We start from the raw sequence: 22,649 nt of genomic DNA, 5'->3' as shown, positions 1-22,649 counted from the left end.
GCCTTTCCTGCCTGAAGACGAAGGCAGGGGCACAGCCGACCCCCCTGGAAGGTAAGGACAGGACCATCCTGGTGGTGGTGGGGAGGGTGGAGGTTGTTGTCGCGTCGGCATCTGCGAACTCAAACATGCGTAAGTATGATCTTTTATAAAGGAGTATAAAGACGTGATTGGATAATGATGAAGGCAATTAGTGAAGAAGTGATTGAGTCTTCCTGGCAGAACTTAGGCTAAAGCTTCCATGTCTGTGTTTGAATCTAGCTTGAAATGTTTCTGCCAATCAATTCTTTGTCAAATGTATCATATTCTTGTTATAGGAATCATGTCCAAAATTAAACTCTCCAAGGGCGGGAAAATTCAGATCACCTGATTGATAAGATAACATTTGATTTATAAATGGGAAAGAGGAATATACAATGCCCCGAAGCAAAGACAATATCTAATTGGTTAAGACACCATTTGGGAGGTGTCCCACAGCCCAAATTAAATACTCAGGTCACCATCAATTTCTTTTTTTTTACTTTTGCTTTTAGTCATGCCTGTCTTTTAACTCTTTACCTTTTAGTCATCACTTTCAGCAATGCTTTTTGCCATTACTTTTTGCATTCTTTGAATGCCATACCAGCATGCTTCGGCCTACAAGCCCTCTGCTACTTAAGCCCTATTCGGATGGGACTAGTTTTCTAAACTACGTTTGAGTTTCGATTCTTACCACCTGACGTCTGAGATTTTCGTGTACCAATTCGGAAGAGACTAACATCTCCGTGTTTATTACAGAGGTGGGAGGGTCTGATTTGTGCATCTGGGCGTCACAGAGATCACGCGCTCCGTATGCGTGTATTGCATTCATTCAGAATGAATGCCATTAGTATTATTACACAATAAATACTAAATCGCTAGTATAGCAAAACCATGTTAATGGTTTAACTTTAGTTTAACTTGTTTTCCTTTTTTTATTTTTATTAAAACATTTATGTAACTGAGTACATAAATGAACGTGAGTAATCTTACCTGATGCTGATATTACAATAGCCGGTATTAACAGTTTACTTGATCTTGCTCTTGATTTTATTATTTTTATTATTTTTTTATTATTATTTCTTTGCCGGTAAGCAAATATATCAAACATGCGCGCGGTAAGAGCATCTACGGTAATTCACGTTGGCCAAAACACACAAGGAAACGCATTGTGTAATAAAATATCTCCGGCAATCACAGACATTCGCATTCGGACGGGATTAGTTTTCTCAGAGGATCACTGAGTTTGCTGAAAAACAGTAGGTAATTTGCTCTGGAATTATCACAGAGGTTGTGTGAGAAAAACACAGACGTGGCAGATTCGGAAGGGATTAAAATCACCAAGTACGTCTGTGAAACACATTTCTCTAACGACCCCCTGTAAAACTAGTCCCGTCCGAATAGGGATTTAGTCACGATGAGAAGAAATGCCACCTTGTCTCATCAAACTTTACTTATATTCTTTCACTTTAGTTTCTTTTCTGTTGAGAGTTTAGTATTCTGAGTTATGTTTTGCCAAACACTGTGTCTCAGAGTCTGACCTCGAGTGCCCATCTAAAACTTCAACCAGCTCGCAACTCTGCATCTTTAAGCTGAGTTCAGACTGCACGATTTTCAAAGTAGTCGGGTCACTGTTCTTTTCACACTGCATCACTATATTGGCCAGCATTCAGTCACTGCTATGTTCACACTGCACGATGGATCGGCGACAGAAGGTTTCACACTGCATGACTTTACAATAGGAAGAATCGCCGACAACTCTGTCTGGCATGCAAACTACTTTTTACAACCCAGCACACGCAAGATGTGCAAGGGAACAACGCGATATCACACCTGCAAGACCTCACGTGAGACTGGGATTATTATTAAAAATGGTAGCCCCCAAGAAGCTTGCAGTAAGAATTGCCTGTGCGCTGATTTGAGTGAAAACAAGAAAAAGATAAGAAGATTATTTGGAGGAGGAAATGGTTTGGGAGATGCGAGGAACAAGGATTGTGTGTTCTTATATCATGCTTGCTGATATTGTGGTCTATAACTCCTCCCCGAACTCCCCGCTGCTCTGTATCTTGCTCTCTCATTGGCTGTCAGTCATCGCCTATGTAGTTTTCAGTCAGAACACTTTTCACATAGCATGATTTTGAATCGCCGACAGGTCCAGATATTTAGCATGCCAAATATCTCACTGGCATCGGAGACTTGTCGGTGAACCTCTCAGATCGCTTCTTTGCTCATTCACACTGCGCTATTGTCACGCGTGTGAATGAGCACCGATTTGCCTGTGATTTCGGGCATTTGTCAGCGATTTCTCAAAACCTGTCGGCGAGCCAAAAACTGGGCTAAAATCGTGCAGTCTGAATGCGGCTTTATCCAACCTTGGGAAACCCCCTTTTTGGGCAAGGACGACAACAAAGGGAACCCCCTAAACAAGCAATGCAAGTACTTTATGAACTGGTGCATTTAATATAACTTTTAACCTCATTGATGAACTCAGTTCAAGGGTTAATTAAGTGATTGATGGTTGTTCAGTTCTATGCAAATACACATATTGCTATAAACTTGGAATATCATATTTTCATTCTCTTAAACTCATTATTTCCTTACTTTCTATCTCCCTGCAAATTGAATGAATGTGTGTGTTAATGTGTAAGATTAGTTTATATGTTTTAGATATATCCAATAAAGCCTTATTTATATTTAAAAAAGAGAAGTATCTTGTGTTTTGTTCTTACAAGTTAATGTCTTAAACTGCTGATTTTATTACTGTGCTAATTAATCGTGTTTTCACTATATTTTGGATTTTAATATCCATTGCAGAGTTGATGTTATAAGGCTTGTTCAGTAAATCGCTGGCCGACTCAGTGATCAGCTGTAAAACAGTGATTCTGTCCAAATTCCCTATACAATCTTAAATTATTCCCTATGAGCTAAATTGAACTGTTTCCCTTACACCCCTTACCATACTGTCATGCCATCCCCATTACAAACAAGGCATTTGTTGCATCCAGTGGCGACATAATTATGTATTATAATGACTTAAACTGTCTTTTTACGTGTTACGTTGTGTATCACAATGCATAAACATAAAACCATGTCTTCATTTGTGATCGGAGAAATTACAAACATCAAGCCTACTCTACACTGCTCAAAACTCATGTTTGAATCATCAATGGAAAATTCTTAATGTACCAGTCTGTGAGTCAGAAGCACAAGACTGTCCTTCCAAAGTTGGAACTGCCCCACTTTATAGACCGCCTTTGAGCACAGACCCATTGTAGGACACTCTGCAGGTTCAGGAAACAGACCGGAGTTAGTTGATGAATATCCTCAGCGACCAGCACAGATCAGCTCTAGGCATGACAAAGTGGATATAGTCCTCTTTTGGAAGGCCAAACAAAGTAGTTTTGCTTTCAAAGTGAAACACACATTGTCCATACAACATGGCGGCGGTGGCAACAACAATACAGCGCAGAATAAAAGTTACACCTTCTTTCTTTGTGTGAACATTTGGGCAGTGTTGTGCAAATCTTCCAACACAGTGACGTACAGGCACGTGCACACATAGACATCAAAGGGGGCTTGAGCACCTGCCCTTTTTATTCCTGGAGAGAAAGTGCCCTTTTTTCTGGGGTGTTTTTTTTTTTTTTTTTTTTTTAATAATATATATTCCTGTTTGCGCACAGCTTCCCTGTCAAACAAATATATTTATTGAAGAATAGTATATCTAAATATCAGGTCTGGAGTTCTCAAGCGCTCATTGAGAACCGTTTCTGTCAGACGCGTCTGATTCGTCGAGAACCGAGGAGCTGATGATACTGCGCATGTGTGATTCAGCGTGAAGCAGACTGACTCACGAACTGATTCTTTTGGTGATTGATTCTGAACTGATTATGTGCTTATGTTATAAGCGCGGGTAAACTGAAGGCTTGAATTAAGGGCAGTCATCGCTAATGACATTACATCGAGCGCAAAAGAACCGGTGAACCGTTTTTATTTTTTCAACTGGTTTATTTGATCGAATTGTCCGAAAGAACCGGTTCACTTGAGCACCTGCTCCTTTGCCCCAAAAGTGCCCTTTTGTCAAAGCAAAATTTCCTCGATTTTTTTTTTTTTTTTAATAACATACCCTTTTGTGAATGCCTGCCAACGCCCAATCATAATATTATTACAATTTATTAATAATAATTTAGTCGTAAATAAATGACCAATATGATGACCTTTCACCTGACCGGGAAAATTCTTCAGGCCGCACGCGCATTTTTAATTGTATTTTCAGAACCATGGCAGCTGGTAAGTGGTGTTTCATTCTCAGCGAAGTGATTTTGATGTTTATTTACTTATTATTATTTTACAAGAACGATGTGATATGAGAAAATGCAGATAAGTTGCTGTGTGTAGCCTGTAGTAGTAACACCAACGTGCTGTTTGAGGGAGAAGGTTTCACAGGCACCGAGGGGTCTGGTCTTTTTTATGTTATTTGAATAAACTTTTATTATATTACAGTACTTATTTATTTTTTAACACGTTGAGTGCTTTAAAAATATTTATCACAACACTGGTAAGGATTATTCAGATTTTCTCATTCTCTGAATTATCATTATAAAAATTCAGGAATTAATTATATAATTATATTTTAAATGTGACGCAAATATTTTTTTTTCTACAATAACAACAGTGTTTACAACAGCAAGAACATTTTAGCCTTTAAACTCAATAATATCTCTCTGGAAATATATGTAAAAATATCAATGTCAATAAAAAAATGCATGATATACCTGACATCAAAGTGCAGTGTGAAGGATATGAATAACAAATGTAGCCTGTCATTTGTTTACATTGCAAAGGTGTTCAATTTTAGACAATAACAACTACAACAGTAATAATAATATTAATCACTATATTCCAGTGGATCAGTTTTTTTATGTTTTGTATCAATATTTAAGGTGGACTTATTGATTAGGTGCAAGAGTAGTAGTGATTGTTAAAATAATAGATTAATGCTAAAACAGAGAAGAAAAAGCCATCAGGTTGGGACAATTTAAGACATTTCAGTTTCTAATCCCAGAGCTGTTAAAATTTAAACTTAAAATTGTCTTCTCTATTGTTTCTTTGCTTCAAAGCATTTGCTGCTGTATCAATACATAACCATCCATATCGATACGTGAATCCGCAAGGAATGCATCACAATATATAGCTGTATTGATATTTTGAACAGCGCCATTTAAAACCTTGTTCCATGTGCCCCTTTTATACTTTGAGCACCTGCCCCTCCAAAGGTCTCTGCACGGCCCTGGTGACGTAGACATGTGGGGGCGCGTTTAAACAAGGAGTTTTAGGAGGGTGTGGATGAGCCTTAACTTTGATAAAGAATATTTCTTTGGATTTGAGACTTTAGTCTTTGCAACTTTACAGATCTTCTTTATGCACCAAGAGCTTGTAACACTCCAAAGAGAAAGGAAAAATTGGAATCCCATCATATGACACCTTTAATGAATCATTAAAGGCAGGAAACATGAATGGAATTAGACACAGCATGCTAGACACAGGAAATAACAGGGCCTAAGTAATGGAACAAATGAGAAAATAAATGAGACACAGCTGAATCAAAACAAGATGAGGGAGAAACTACTTCACATGGAGAACATGGGACACGTTGAGGAGTAAAACAAAAACCAAACAGAACCATTGACATGACAATACGATTGTCAGTTTCTAAATAGTAATAATAATAATTAAATACTGATTAATTAGTTGAATTACTCACAAAAAATAGCATCCATCAGTTTTTGCTTAGAATAGACATATTTCTATTCATATTTCATGATAACCCCCCACTAATATATGTTGGCATGCACCAGTCACTTTGTACAGCATTGGTCTGCTCACTACTTCATTCAGCATGGAACTGACTTCATTCTACTACCTCATCAGTCAGTTTAAATAAAATAACTACTCTTGAGACCTTTGTCACTTTAATCAGACTGAATAAGTTTTTTTGCACTAAAAATCTTTTTATCTGCACTGTTTCACTTCACTGGTTTGCACTCTATCTGCCATGTGCCTTGCGCTGCTTTATTTAACTTTATTTTTATTTTTATTATATGTATTTTTACATGCCCTTATTGTATAGTTGTATCTTATATTTTATATTTGATAAGATTTTTATATTTGAAGATTTTTAGGCTCTACTATTAGTGTTATCTGTATGCACCAAGGCTCTGAGAGTAACGCAATTTTGATTCTCTGTATGTATGTACTGTACTTGTGGAAGAATTGACAATAAAGCAGACTTGACTTGACATGACATATAGACAATAAAGATGATAAAGCATCAAATAGAAAAAAGTAGAAGTCATTATATTTTTGTTTTATTTCCATTTTACTTAATACAAACCTGTTACTGACTGACCTGCATTTTTTTTTTTTTTTTATTAATCACACCAAATTAACACATTAAATGTACATCCTTAATATACACTAAATAAAAGGAAAGTATTGGTAACACTTTAGATTAGTAACACTAATTATTATGCTTATTATCATTCATACAACTAGCATGGCTATTTTTTTATATTAGTACTATTTATATTAGTACTTATAAATCATGACCATAGTTAGATTCCTTAACCTATACCCTATACATAAACATAACAACTTCAACAACTACCATACTTACTTATCAGTAAGCAGCAATTTAGGAATTTATTATAATTTATTATAATATATATATAATATATATATATATTTTTTTTTAATAAAACAAAGATTTTTGGAGTAAATATCATATGACAATTCTATTTCAGTCTTTCTTTTTTTAAATTCAATGTTTCTTTTTTAAAAAAAAATGTGAAAGTTACTAGCAAAAATGCTACACCATACTTAAAATATTCAAAACAAATATGATACAAATGTGCTCCTTGTTCCTCTACTTTAGCTCACACAGGAGAAAATGTGCTACATCAGAGTCATGGGCTTTGGGTTAATGGATTAATGCATGGAATAACTGATAAAACATATTTTAAATACAAAGTTTTTAGATAAACTCATATATTAAACATAAAAGGCTGTTGGAGAAAGATTTTTTTTTTTAAATTTATTTATTTATTTATTAGATTCTGTAATAAACACATCTGAGATTAACCATTCTATTCACCCAGCACTTGAATCATCATTGTGCAATTTTTAAAAATAGATGCTTGTGTGAATGCTTTACAAATAATGCTTCCTTCCGAGAAACACTAAAAAAAGGAGAGAAAGTGGCAATCTTGTAGTCTTGCTTTGTTTCCTTATTGTTGTTGTTGTTGTTTATTTTTTGTGTGTGTGTAATTCATATCTCACCATATGACCATCCAGCACAGTTCAAAGAAAAGGGAAGGAACCTGCACTCCACAACAAATACATGTTCCCACCCTGAGACTCTGAGCTCTTGTTGATGTTATTCTTCCCTCCGTTTGATCACACGATTAAAATTAGAAATGAAAGAGTTCATAGGGCAAGAACAAATAATACGGTTTGTTTTTATTAATCTCATTGTAACAAAGCATGAGCAACAGTGCTCTTTTGAAGGCAGAGCTGAAGAACTTCACTTACACAGCCTCAGCTGCACCACCATAACACTTACTCCACAGTCATCAAACCATGTGTTCATTCTGCTTGTATGCTAAAGAGTCAGAATGAAACCAGGGATTGCAACGGTTTAAATTAAAGCTCAACCAAGAAAAATATGATCACACCCATTCTGATGTTTGGTTTTTACTGCATGATTTCATAAAGAGCTTGTGCAGTTAACACATTCTATTTGCATCTCATTATCTACCAATGCATATAATGTTCCTCTGCATGTGAAGAATGTTATTGGGAAACCGTTAATATAATACCTGGAGTAATCTGTTATCATTCCTATTCACCTCTATTCTCAGCTGGCACAGGATTCATGAGCACTCTTAGTTGTATTTTTACACGAAACATTTGACAAATCCCTTATAATCCCATCAATCCCCCATTATGAATCCCTTACTTTCATGGTTAACATTAAATACTACAAATTACAATTATTTGAAGTATTGAAAAAAATCTATATAGGATTTTTTTTTTTTTTTTTTGGCACGTTAAGAGTGTTAGCAAGGCAGAACGGCAGAATCTTAACCTCTTCCTCCTTGGTTTTGTAGATAGATTCATGCAATGTGGATGTAGTGTGAAGTGTCATGCGTTAAGAGGACACATCTAAGGTGCTGATAATCATATGTCACAGTGGGCAGGACTGTGTCAGTGCTGCTTTAGTGATAGATGTAAAGTAGAGAGAGGCTGAAGTAACGCCTCCTTTTGGGGCTGTCTTACATGCTCCTAGTCTCTTTTGCTGCTTGTTCTCTATTTGATTTCTTGCACTATCAAACTCCCAGAACCTTTTAGACCAGTGAAGTATTTGAGGAACTGAGGTAGGCAAAGTGACAATCTTTTTCTATTCTTTCAGTGTGACAAACTCTAATGCAGTTCTTTCGGTGTAATAGGTCATGTTTTTTAGGCTTTGTAACATTTGGGTCATAGGTTTAATTTCTAGGGAATGCATGTACTCATAAAATAAGCAATATAACTTTATTGCACTGGAATTTACTTTGTATTAAAGTGTCTGCCAAGTGTAATAATATCAAACTATTTGCATTTGTCTCATAAGTTTTGCAGATGTCCAAGAATGAACTTTGTTCATATAATAGTTAATTATTTTACAATGCCAGTGCATGAAACATAAAGCTGCTGGGAATTTTGTGTTAAAAACAAAATCGGAATCTGAGCAGAGAGACCTGGCCAGGTTACACTTAGACTTACAGGAACTTGAGGTGTTCACAAGATCTAGTCACAATTAAAATGTTAATATAATGCATTATGATATTTTATATATTACTGTAATAATACAAACTACATATACTTTAACCTAGTAAAATGCACTATAGTTGGGAGTAAGTGCATATAAATGAGTGGTTATGAACGAATGAGTGAAATGCATTTGTCTGTCTCACTCAGTCTCCAATCGTGGTACGCTTTCATTTTATTTTTTTTAATTTTATTTTTATTTATTTTTTTGTGTCGAGCAAGACTGTACGATATTCACATAACATGATTTTACAGATTTTTATGTAGAAAGGGCGACAGCGCATTTCATTAAAATAAATTATCATTCATGTTTAGATTACCGTTGGTCAAATTTAAAAACGAAACTAAAATGTAATCATCTTTACGCAGCTTGCGTAATTTGTGTATAGGGGGGATCGGCCCTGAATTTTCAGAAAAGTTTCACGCACGAGTACTAAATGAACGAAGCATTTAAAACCCTGCACATCCAGAACTTCTGTGTGTGCAGAACATAAATTGAAACATAGTTTTGCATATTCAAAACCTCCTAACAGTCCCATGGGCTACGGTAGGTCATCTACGTACACTTTAGAGGAGTGTTTTGTAGACTATGGATGACATGCAGAACTAATCCCTGCTCATTAGAGTTTTTAGAGTCTGTCTGGAAGTCATGGTTAAAAAAGAAGATGAAGAAGAAGAAGATATTATGCATTTTAATTCATACACTGTCATAAATTGTGCATATTAGTAACTTAGAGTAGTAATATGTCATGTGGTCATATGGTATCTCATAGTATTACTATGAACCCTTAGGGGGTAAAGAACAACCCGAAAGGAACAAAGTTGTGCCTTTAAAGGTACTGCCCCAGTAACAAGATGTTGTACACCTAAATTTAAAAATGTTCACATTTATTTCTGAGATTTAATGGAAGCTGTTTCTGCCATGGAAATAAATAAATAAATAAGGTAACTACGATTTTTCCCCCTAGTTTAGCATCACTAGTTTATTATTTCATTTATTCTAGTTTCTCTTTTTCTAGTAACGGTTAGAAACAAAGTCAAAATACTAAGATAAAAATTTGCAATTACCTTATTATTATTATTATTATTATTATTATTATTATTATTATTATTATTATTATTCTGTGGTAGACTTATCATGTTTATGTTCTGAGTGTTCTCCCTGCCTTGACCTTGATTTCATGTGTCATTTGATTAGTGAATTAGTTTCCACCTGTGTTCATTAATTATCTTATTAGTCTATTGTTTGGTTGAATATTTATAGCCCTGCCTTTCCTCAGTTTCTTGGTGCTGTCACTGTCGTGTTATGTTAGGTTGTTTTCGCCATTTCTCCCATGTGGATTTATTAAAGACTGTTCATTTGATTATCTGCCTCCTTTGAGCTCCTTTCCCCTGTCAATCTGTGACAGTACTTGAATAGATTTACTGTTGGAGTTTAATACATTATATTGTTTACTGTGGATTTACGGAAGTTGGTGACAACTTTAATTAATTGTCTCTTTCCTCACTCTTCTTTGCAGAATTTTGTTTTGCAAAATCTGTATGACTTCAGTTTAATCTGTAACAGTTTAATCTGTAAGAAACTCCATAAAGGGATCCTTTTCCAAAGACTGGCATTGTATCACTCTGCAAAACTACACATCGAATCAGTGTTTCCTGTGGGAAAGATTTTGTGTTCTTACCCTTCACAAAGTCTGTCACAGTGCCCCCTGCTGGGGCCATGCCCCACCTGCTGAACAATGACACTTCCTTCAGCTCCAAGCAAGAGCTTCTGGTCATATGTGACAGTCCACTGGGACCCAGCCTGGACACATCCAGTCCAGTGGAGTCTCAGGGCTCTGGTCCAAGCAGCCTACCTGGAGATGCCCCCACTGTTCTCCACCAGACTCACAAACTGGGGCTTGACCACACTGAGCCACCCACTGGAGTGAAGTTTGTCTCTACGGACTCTGAGAATCTTTGTGGATGGGGAGCACTGACCCCAAAGTGTATCCAGACCTTCAACACCCCGCGCTGGTTTCTCTTCTTCCTCTGTGTGGCCTCCTTCCTCCAAGGCATGATCATCAACGGCTTTATCAACACCGTCATCACTTCCATTGAGAGACGTTTTGACCTGCGCAGCTACCAGGTCAATTCTTACATATAATCTTAAGCAATTTTCAACATAAATATCATTTTTTATTGTGTTCATTTAAAATGTTGTGATGCCTTAATTCACAAAATGATTGATTGCAGTATTTAGTGTTTTTTTTGTTTGGTTGGTTGTTTTAGTTTTTTTGTAGACAAAATAGTCTAAAATGTCTCATTGGATATACATGAAAATGATCTGATATTTGGTAACAGCCATAATATATCCCCTCTTAAATGTAATCAAATTAACTATTAGCCTATATGATCAAAATATGTTTAAAATATATATAGATTTGACTCACTATTTTATAGTATAATAGACTAAAAAATAAAATAAAAACTTGCTACATGGACAAACTCTGCTTAATCAAATCCATATTTGCATATGGTGCAAATGATAATAAAATACTATTCAAAATTTTAATATTTTTATGCACACCAAAGTTGCATTTAAGTGATGAAAAAAAGTAAAAACAGCAATGTTGTGAAATATTATTACAATTTAAAAGAACTGTTTTATATTTTATTCTATTTTAAACTGCAATTTATTCCTTTTATGCAAAGTTTTTTTTTTTTCTTCAGCAGCCATACTATTCAGTGTCACATAATCGCTCAGGGATCAGCTTAATATGCTAATTTGATGCTCAAGAAACATTTTTAATATGTTTAATATTGCTTATAATTTTTGTGGAAACCATGGTACTTTTTTCCAAGATTCTTTGATGAATAGAAAGTTCAAATGAATAACATTTATTTGAAATATAAAGCTTTTGTAACATTATTAATGTATTTACTGTCACATTTAATCAATTTAATACGTCCTTGTGGAGTAAAAAATATTTGACTATATATACTTGATATACTTTTGGTATGTAGTCAGCATATAATTCCATAAAATGTAACTTTAAATCAGAGAAGCATCACAACCCATCCACCTTGTATATCACAAGACACATAAGCCCTAATCTCAAACATTACAGGTAACACGTTATTCAAATGCAATTTGTGTACACCTCAGTATTATTAACACATTGTGTAATTTGTGATGCCGTTGCAGGCAGGACTCATCGCGAGCTCCTATGACATTGCTGCCTGTGTGTGCCTGACATTCGTGAGCTACTTTGGTGGTACTGGTCATAAGCCTCGATGGCTGGGCTGGGGTGTGCTCATCATGGCGCTGGGCTCTCTGGTCTTTGCCCTGCCCCATTTCACTACACCACCCTATCAGGTGAGAGTACCAGAGCGCATGGGACTGTGCTCGGCCAATCACACCGAGACGTGTATCAGCGAGGAAGGTGGGTTCTCGGCTTACCGCTTCGTCTTTATGCTGGGACAGTTTCTGCATGGGATCGGGGCAACCCCTTTGTACACCCTCGGGGTCACCTACCTAGATGAGAATGTCAAGTCAAACTACGCACCTGTATATATAGGTGAGTATGATGATGCCATATTTTTTTTTAAATATGTCCTGTATTAGGCTGATATGAGGTATTTTATTCTGCTTGGCCTACTTTTCCCTGGTTTATATGTGACTGTGCAACTGATTTCAAAAGTACTCAAGCACTCAGATCTATATTCTGAAATGATTTTGTGTGAATGGAAAGCACAAATGGAATTTATGTTTATTCTCACTGAACCCTGTCGTTTTGTCCCACTCAGGCTTTGACACACCTAGTCATTTTGTTTTGTTGTTATCAGGGAGAGCCACTAGTTTCCACCTCAGACATCAATAAAACCTCCTTCCATTGTTTTTCTCCCCAATGTCCAGTTTTCAAAGGCCATTGAGGACAATCACTACCCTGCTTTCCTCTTCTCAGGACATAGGCACTGGAAATACAGACAGCATCTTACAGTGTCTTTTGAAAACAGAAAACATGAATCTGTGAACCCAGACCAGCTTTCATTTGACTAAAGGGGCAGAAGAGGGAGGCGAAGAGACATGATATGCTTTCTTCTGTTTTCTCAGGAATCTTCTACACAGCTGCCATTGTAGGACCTGCAGCTGGATACTTGCTGGGTGGATTCTTTCTCAACATCTACACAGAAATCGACCAAACGTAAGGTGTTAATGTGTACAAAAATAATCTTGAGTTTAGCAAATGAATACCCAATAATAAGTAAAGTAACAACTTGAAATGATTAATGAAAGATTATTTTTAAGGCCATGCTTATCTATAATTTACAGACATAATATACATAATTACATAAGAAGTGACAGAATTAGCATTTTTAGATGAATTATTCCTGAAAAGGTTTCAACAAGTATCAGACTCCTTCTGATTAGTATTTGAATTGCATCTGATCCTTATTTAAATTCTGATATGTATTTATTATCTTCATTTTGATGTAGGGATGCACTGATTAACATTCTGGCTGTCAAAAGGCTGTTAATTTACTAACACACACACACACACACACACAAACCTTTCATTTAAAATTCCACAAGTAGATTTATGCATAAAAACTGAATGTACATTTGTAGTGTATGAAAAAGCTTATGAATGTCCTGTATGTATTCAAAATACGAATGCAAAAAGGATATAGCAGAAATGCAGAATTATTTTGAGGGTTACATTTACATTTCTGTAACAGACTTGGCTCAGTTTGGACCCTATGACTTCCATGACAAAGAACACAGACAGACATAAACCCATAGAAATAACAAAAACATGACAATTTGATTCAAATAATTAATTTTGCACAGTTTCTTGAGTCATAGTAATACTCAAGCTATAACTTTTCTCTGTCTCTTTTAGGACAGAGCTGACTCCTGAAAACCCACTGTGGGTGGGAGCTTGGTGGATTGGTTTCCTGGCAGGAGGAGCGGCAGCTCTGATTATTGCTCTGCCTATACTGGGTTACCCACGGCAGCTACCAGGTGCTACCCACAAGCCCAAATGAAAAGAAGTCAAATGACTGCAGTACAGTATAGTATTAGTGTGATTAACAGTCTCACTTTCTGTGTCTTGTAGGCTCTCAGCGGTATGTGGCCATGCGGGTCTCAGAGGCCCACCAGCTGAAGGATGGCAGTCAGGTCACTGCATCTGATCCTCAGTTTGGCAAAACAGTAAAGGACATGCCCAGGTATGAGCACATGACCATAGAGGATGGTTTGTTTCCTCTGCTGTTTTTTCAAACATATCAAAAGCCATACTTGTGTAACTACAGTATATGCCACATTTTACCATTTGTTATCTTGCTGTACCACCGTGTTTATATTTAGCGAAGTAGCTGAGGTTGTAGTTTTCTTCTCTGGCATATTAAGCGAATTCAGATGGGTGATGGATCCCTAGACGATTTTTAAAGATCCAGGAAATTAGCACTTTTTACTGACACTTTACTTTTAAAGATCCGACAGACTGCCATGTACAAGTTATTGGGTTGCCATTTTTCATTTGGTTTACAAGTTTTCATCTGGCCGCAATGTTTCCACTAGATATCATTAAAACCTTTTCTTCTCCTTCATCCAGTTTTCAAAGGCCATTGAAAGATAATTGCTGCATTTTACCTATTGGTCTTTTGACCGAAATAAAAGAAAAAAGCACAAATCAATGCTGTCAGTTGATGCTGTTGTATATTATCCATAAATGGCTATCTATATGTAGGAATAGTTGGCCAAGAGATGTCAAATGAACATCATGTGCTGTTTAAAAAAAAAAAAAAAAAAGGATTAATGTATGTAAAGCATTTAATTTTGTCCAGATTTTGGTCCAATCCATGAATAATAAGTATGCTATAGCATACTTTCAAAAAGAGTACTTAAAACACTCAATTACATATTAAAAAGTTGTGTTTGTAAGAAAAAAATCCAGTAATCAGGGCGTTAATTGCTTCTGACCAAAATAAGATTCCATAATTACTCTTCCTTTAGTGAAAAAGTCCATCTTCAGTTGTCTTCTCACATTAACCGTAAAATCCACCAACGTATTTGTTTAGAACTGTTTTGGACTGTTTTTGCTTGTCAGTGGTGCTTGATCAGTTACAATTTCTAATTGTAACATTGGGAAATTATGCTCCAGAGTTGTGCTGCTCATTTGCAAGACGCAAATCATTAAACAAAAATGACTGAATAACTAAATTTCTCAGTTTTTCTCTATAGGTCAGTGCTGCTGCTTTTGAAGAACCCTACCTTCATCTTTCTGTGTCTCGCTGGGGCCACGGAGGCCACACTCATAGCCGGGATGTCCACGTTTGGCCCCAAATTTCTGGAGTCTCAGTTTAGTCTGAGTGCTTCAGAAGCAGCAACCTGGTTCGGTAAGAATCACATGTCGATCAAACTCAATGCCACACCCTCTTGCTCAGATTACTCTTGGTTTATAGGAAAGAACTACACTGTGTTGTTTTTAACTGCATCTTCTCATTCCAGGGTATATGGTGGTACCAGCTGGTGGAGGAGGTACCTTCTTGGGTGGCTTCATTGTAAATAAGCTGAAGCTTCGCTGCCGTGGGATCATCCGTTTCTGCATGCTGTGTGCGGTGGTCAGTCTGATGGCTATCTTCATCTTTTTGGTACACTGTCCTAATGTGCCCATGGCGGGAGTAACCGCCCCATACTACAACAACAATACACACGACCACTACAGTGCCCCCTACCAGCAGACAGAGATCCATAACAACAGGTATGAAACCCTTTGAATTCATTACTGTTCGATTCAGTCTTTGGAAGTTTATCTGTTATTTATTCCTGTCATCAACCCGAGTGGTGTTCTGTTGCTGTGCTAGCCTGGGAGAATGAATGAGCAGACACAGAGAATTGATGCACTACCAAAGCATTCTCAACTTTATTCAGGAAGATAGGTCGTATTTATACATATATATATATATATATATATATATATATATATATATATATATATATACATATATACAACAACATACCAAAGAATTCAGGAGTTATATGTTACCTTATATGGGTAGGAAAGAAAATAAATATTGATTATAATGGTGTAAGTAAGATTTGCATATGTATTTGTCTAGCTGTCTAGGGGTGGCTTCAATCGTTCACTTGAAATGGCATCAGCACAGTGTGTGTGTGTGTAAAAGAATTACATCTATTTGAGAGATAAAAGGACAGAGAGTGAAGCCTTGAAATAATATTAACAATGGCCACTTTAAATCATTTATGACTCAGCGGTTCACTTTGGAGATATGCTGAGTTTTTTTTAATTTGTGCCTTTCCTCGGTTCTTATAGTCTTCTCTGTGATGTTGGCACAGAATAACTAATCAGCTGCCAGCCTGCGTGTTCAGCACCTTTACTCCTATAAATGTTCACTTTAACCCAAAACTGCAATATGTACACACATAGAGGGTCGTTAAGTTTATTATTAGAGCAAGAAGTCAAAATCTACATGACACCATTTTGAGATAATTGATTTAAAATAAATGAATTGACAGAATTGACTACTTAATTTAGCACATTTATTATTTAATGTCAAAATGTACCCTGTCCAGTTCCCCCTTTCTCCTGCTTTTCATTCTGGGGTCTACTGTCCTATGAAGTGAAGAGGGGGGGTTATTAATTAACCGATGTGAATAAACACATTTGTTTTGAGGTCAAATGATATGTAAAACTGAAATTCTTCTCTCAGCTTCTCAGATCTGGGCAACCTGACCGTAAGCTGTAACATTGGCTGTCACTGTGTTGAGGAGTTGTTTAACCCCGTGTGTGGTGCGGATGGAGTGATGTATTTCTCTCCCTGCCATGCCGGCTGTAGCTCCCTCAGCCACACGGACAGCCCCAGAGGCAGACAGGTACACAGACCCCATGTTCAACACATTCACAGTTTCACATACACTCTTTTAACAACATGATCAGTCAATTCACTCTGGTTTAACTGCGTAGATTTTGACATGTAATTGCATTTAAAGGGTCATATTTTCTTTTCTTTTTTATCCTTTGAAATCAATATTTGAGCTTGTACTATGAAGACATTATAAGTCTCAGAACAGTAATACACATAATTATTAAAACTAAGCTGCTGAAATGTTTTCGATTATGTATTGTTTTGATGCAAAGAAAAATATTATTTTTATAAGAGGTCTCGGAATTAAAAAATAAATCGGTCTTATTCTTGGGTATGAATTTGGCCCAATTGACGTCTGTGTGTGTATGCATTCATAGGTGTTCTCCGACTGCAGCTGTGTGGTAGGGAATATATCATGGGGAGAACAAGGTTTTGCTGAAGAAGGGAGGTGCGTGTCGTCCTGCAATCACATGCCAGCCTTCCTCTCCTTCCTCTTCGTCATCATCATCTTCACTTTCCTCTGCAGCATCCCCGCACTTACTGCCACACTCAGGTATGACCATTGGATTTACACTATGATTCAAAATTAAGATTTTTATTTTTATTTTCATTTTAAAGATTTTAAAAGTATATATTTTATTTAGCAAGGGTGCATTAAAATGATCAAAATGAGAGTAAAAACATTTATAATATTAGAAAAATAATTATGTTTCAAATAAGTGTTGTTGTTTTGAAGTTCCAAACATTATAAACATTATAAACATATATTAGGATCTCTTGTGGCTTACCTTATGATACAGATGCTTGTGTTTATTGTATATTGTGATTGTCTGTCTTCTCCTGCAGGTGTGTTCCTGACAGTCAGAGATCGTTTGGACTTGGAATCCAGTGGATCGTAGTAAGGACTCTCGGTGGGATCCCAGGCCCTATAGCGTTCGGCTCTGTGATTGACATCTCCTGTCTGCTGTGGGAGGAGCAGTGTGGGGAATACGGCTCCTGTTACCTGTACCACAACTCAGCCATGAGCCAGTACTCACTCATCGCAGGCATTATCTACAAGGTAAAGTAAAAACACACTTGAATAGTGTTCTCAGAAATGGTGACTCATTCCACATTTAATATACTTTTACTTGTATGAGACTAACTTCTCAATTGTGATCCTCGACCACAAAACCAGTCATAAGGGTCAATTTCTCAAAATGTAAATTGGCTGAGATACAACTATTTGAAAAACAGGAATCTTAAGAAGCAAAACATTTCAAAATACGGAGAAAATCACCTTTAAAATTGTCCAAATTAAGTTCTTAGCAATGCAAATTACTAATCAAATATTATGTTTTGATAAATTTAAAGTAGGAAATTAAAAAAATATCTTCATGGAACTTAATATCCCAATGATTTTTGGGAAAAAAAAATCGATAATTTTGGTTTTGTGGTCCAGGGTCACATCTGCCTAACAATTTGAGTTAATTAAAAATGACATGTATGTCATTAATGCATTTCTTACTTTTTTATTTGTTGCCATTTATACATAATGGAGACCTGAAGGAATATTAATTTAAAATTTCATTTTCGTTAATGCTTTTTGCTTTGCATTTTTGCATCTTAAAATTTATATTAGTGGCACACTATCCTTCAGAAATCAGTCTAATATGCAGGTTTATTGCTCAAGGAGCATTTTTTTTATAATCATGTATGCTGAAAATAGTTGTACTGCTATTTTTTTTTTTTTTCTTTTTTAGAAATCATGATGCATATTTTTTCAGTATTCACTGTTGAATAGTAAGTTCAAAATAACAGTATTTCATTCAAAATAGAAATATTTTGTACAATTATAAATGATACTACTGACACGTAAATATTTAAATTCTTGATTCAAATGAGATTTTAATCCCAGATTTTTTTGTATGGCCTCATTTATAGATAATTCACTTTAAGATCATGTTCACATCAACCATATGTTTTTTTTTTTTTTTTCGACTTCAGTTTTGTTTTGACTTATTTAATTTCTCTGTTTTTCTCAGGTTTTAGGCACTATTTTCTTTTTGCTGGCTGCCATGCTCTACAAGCCGCCTCCCGAGTCTCCTCAGAGCAGCTGTGAGAGCAGAGACCTGCCAATCAAAGACCTCCCCGCTGAGATCATCTCCAACCCACACACCAAATTCTGACTCTATCTACAAAAACACCTTAAAGTGTGCATGTATGCGCGCGCGCGCGTGTGTGTGTGTGTCTGCGTGTGTGTGTGTGTACCGTATAAGGTCAACAACTTCACTGCTCACTGTGCCTCATCCCGCCAACTGTACATTGTTCCCATTTGTGATATGTTCTCATTGGACCACCAATTTGAAGTGACACAGATATAAGAACTGAAAGAATTTGTCACAATAAATTAAATCATAGCATTTATATTACATAAACAGAAATGACCAAAAGCCAGCATAATCTTAATTTGACAATAGATAATTTTTTGGGAATAAACTGAAATTTTTGTAGTTTAAATGTCAAATTTGAGCATTTTTGTAAGGAAAAAGCCATAGATGATACAGAAATAGAGCACTTAATATAAATGAAATGGAAAGAGTAATATATAGTAAACTGTGCCGATGTACAGAACAAAGTGTTAAACTGTTATAAAATATACAAATATAACTGCTGCTCAGTTATAAATAAAAAAATTAGACAATTAATTGCAAATTGTGCCTTAAGAGTTTTGCATAAGCCAGCACAGTTAGAAAGAATTATTACAGAAAAAGACAATGTCCATTGAAATGTTCAACCCATGTGATCATGTTCAAAATGCACTTTAAACTCACTTCACTGATTAAAATATACATCTGAACCATATACTGTAGTGAACTACTATATGTGCCATTTAAACCAAGTTTTGTACTGCAATGCAACTTAACACCGTTCTAATCCACGGTAACACTTTAGAATAATGGTCCATTAGTTAATATTAATTAACAAACAATGAACAATACATTTATTAATGTATTTATTAATCTTTGTTAATGAAAATGCAGTTATTCATTGTTAGTTCTTGCTAATTCACAGTGCATTAACTAATGTTAACAAGCACAACTTTTGATTTGAGTAATGCATTAGAAAATGTTGAAATTAACATCAACTAAATTTAATAAATGCTGTAGAAGGATTGTTCTTGCTTAGATCGTGTAAACTAATGTACCATTATTCTAAAGTGTTACCTAATCCACATTTTGATGCCATGTAAAGCAAGTATGACTTGTGATTCTTGTATTTGATTTTCATCAGTTCTGAATATTTGTAACATTTATAAATGTGCTAAAACACTCAGGACTGAGCAGGACAGCGAGGCTTCAAGGTGTGATGAAAAGGAAGTAGGTTTTCAAAATGAACTTTTTGCAGCTGTATACCAGGTTGAAAAATAATACCCATGATGGGATATTCCTGAAAAGCACTTCACTTTGAGATTACATAGAAATTTATTCTTGCACTCATTTTCAGCTACAGGAAATTCAGAATGGCGTATTGTAAAACATAAAAGGACACTTTCTCGGTCGCTCATAAAATAAGAATACAGCATTTTTTCTTTTTTCTTTTTTTTTAAGCATACAGTAAAATATGCCAAGCTGCTTAAATCCAAATATAAGAAGAATAATAAATATCTGCCACATAAACCTACTTTACTTATATTGAGTGCAACTAAAAGCATTTGGCCAATGATACTTTATGTAGAGGTTTTTATTTATTATTAAATGCATTTGTTTCAGAAATCTTATTATTATTATTATTATTATTATTATGTTTTTCTTTCTCTGATGTGATGGACTTTGATGGATTACATCAACTTTCTGATGGCAAACCCTAAATGACGATTCACTCGGAAATTGAAGATTTGCAAATGAAACTGAACATGCAACATCAAAGAGTAACATGATGTTTGTATTTGACTGTGTTTGTTCATGTGTATTTTTTACTCCAATGACTAAGATAAATGTGTCTTGTGCCACAAAAAGAGTTTGTGAGTTGGCCTGTTATTGTCTTTATTGATATTTGTTTGTGTTTCTAATCACTTGTAATATAATCAATTTTGGAACTTTCTTTGTCAAGTAATTTTTTTAAGCAGATGTTTCAATAAAAATTAAATAACAACCCAAATACAAACAAACAAAATATTTTATTCCTAACTATGTCTGTATATATATATATATATATATATATATATATATATATATATATATACACACACACACACACACACAAACACACTGTCTATACAAAGACACATGAAGTTATATTAGTGACTTAAATCTAAATGCACAATTTATTTATTTTTCATTTCATGTTCTTTTCATACATTTATTTGTTTTTAAAATCCTAAAATGTATTTATTTTGAGTTTTAAATTATATTTGAATCCTACATTTTTAATACAGCATCATACATTTGGGCCCTATGTTTTAAAGCACCAATGTTGTTTAGTCATTACACAACTTAATTAGAAATGTGGAATATATTATTTACACTTAATGTCTTATTTTCCATTTAGAATTAATTTATTTGAGCCGACATAATTTAGTTAGATTAGGTCAATTTAAATAATTAACTAAAGCCATTTATTCAGAATTTACATTTAGGTTTATTTTTCCTATTCAATTTCTTAAACAATACACAATTAATTATCACAGCTTCTATTCACTGAGTGAAGCAAGCAATATAGCCTACACTGTAATCTTTATGCAGCAGTTCAGAAAACAGCACAGTTCAGAACGTAAACACAGAAATTCAAAACACATTAAAGAACACATAACACTCCAAAATAAAATAGCACTAACGAGTATAATCATTTACTCAGAAACATTTTACTCTGCCTATCCAGTCCATTGGAAAGCATGTGTTTGTAGCTTGTGCGGGCTAATGCCATCAAAAATGATTCGGTCCAAACACACATATATCAAGTTGTAAAACGAAAGGTTACATACAGTGTTTCTGCTTCAGCTCATCAAGTAAATAGAACAAACATAAAAATCAGTATTTAAGGCACTCTTCGCGTTTTATTGACAGTTGGCCACCGATTAATTGTACTGATTGTTGATGCCACTAGATGTCGCTAGCGATACAGTGTTGTACATTTGTCCCGCCAACTGAAATAACAAGATGTCACTCTTAAAAAGATATTGTAAAAATAATAAGATTTATATATACATATATAATATATACATACATACATACATACATACATACATACATACATACATAAAGGTTAAATAGCCTATCTTTAGAGGACAGCAACTGTTTCAGGTGATGTCGAAAGGAATGAAAAGACTTCTGTGGCAGTGGAGAAAAGACAGAAACAAATGAAAACCCTCAAAAGGGAATGACGATGCATGAATTGAGATTTACATTAATGAACGCATGGCATTATGTCAGGTCACGATGAAGCAGTGGGAGAAAATCAGAAAACAGGGACACAGCTGTCTGTCATGGATCATCATAGTGTAAAATAAGATTAGTTTACCTTGAGAATATATATATATATATATAAAACTGATTCTTAATGCAGCTAAATAATAATTAATGGTTGTCATTACGGCTCGGCACAAGATTAAATCCAAGTGGATTTCAATTTCCCTTAAAGTGACTCCACAGCCACAATATCCTCACAATTTCAGGAAACATTGTTGTAATCAGCTCTAAATAAGAGGCTTACCTGAAAGGCACGGGCACTGGCCAGCTCTATTACATTTCATCTATATGCTTAGCATTGCTGCTTAAGACAGGCATTTAATCAAGACCAATCCACACACAGTCAGTGAAACACCCATTATTAATGATGCATGTATACTCTGTATTTGCTAATTAATCTTCCCTTGGGGATTTACAATGCAGTGTTACTCTGAAAAAAAAATGTCT

General features: G+C 35.3%; 1 protein-coding gene across 2 annotated transcripts; it reads left to right on the top strand.

The window, feature by feature from the left end:
• The first annotated feature begins 8,326 nt into the window (after positions 1-8,326).
• Positions 8,327-20,833, top strand: LOC128018155 (solute carrier organic anion transporter family member 4A1-like). 2 transcript variants are annotated; one of them, XM_052603514.1, is made up of 13 exons: positions 8,327-8,447; positions 10,401-11,008; positions 12,068-12,238; positions 12,347-12,440; positions 12,977-13,067; positions 13,767-13,888; positions 13,983-14,094; positions 15,110-15,264; positions 15,377-15,629; positions 16,600-16,762; positions 17,133-17,308; positions 17,602-17,815; positions 18,780-20,833. In XM_052603514.1, exons 2-13 carry the CDS (start codon positions 10,601-10,603, stop codon positions 18,921-18,923), a joined length of 2,103 nt encoding a protein of 700 aa, XP_052459474.1. In that variant the 5' UTR covers positions 8,327-8,447; positions 10,401-10,600; the 3' UTR covers positions 18,924-20,833. The 2 variants fall into 2 exon arrangements, with proteins under 2 accessions (XP_052459474.1, XP_052459473.1); XM_052603513.1 differs by having other exon boundaries at positions 12,068-12,440.
• The last annotated feature ends 1,816 nt before the right edge of the window (positions 20,834-22,649 follow it).

This window comes from Carassius gibelio, chromosome A8, assembly GCF_023724105.1.
Source record: "Carassius gibelio isolate Cgi1373 ecotype wild population from Czech Republic chromosome A8, carGib1.2-hapl.c, whole genome shotgun sequence".
Lineage (NCBI taxonomy): Eukaryota > Metazoa > Chordata > Actinopteri > Cypriniformes > Cyprinidae > Carassius > Carassius gibelio.
The sequence above is the reverse complement of the archived record's forward strand: the minus strand, read 5'-3'. Positions and strand labels throughout refer to the sequence as shown.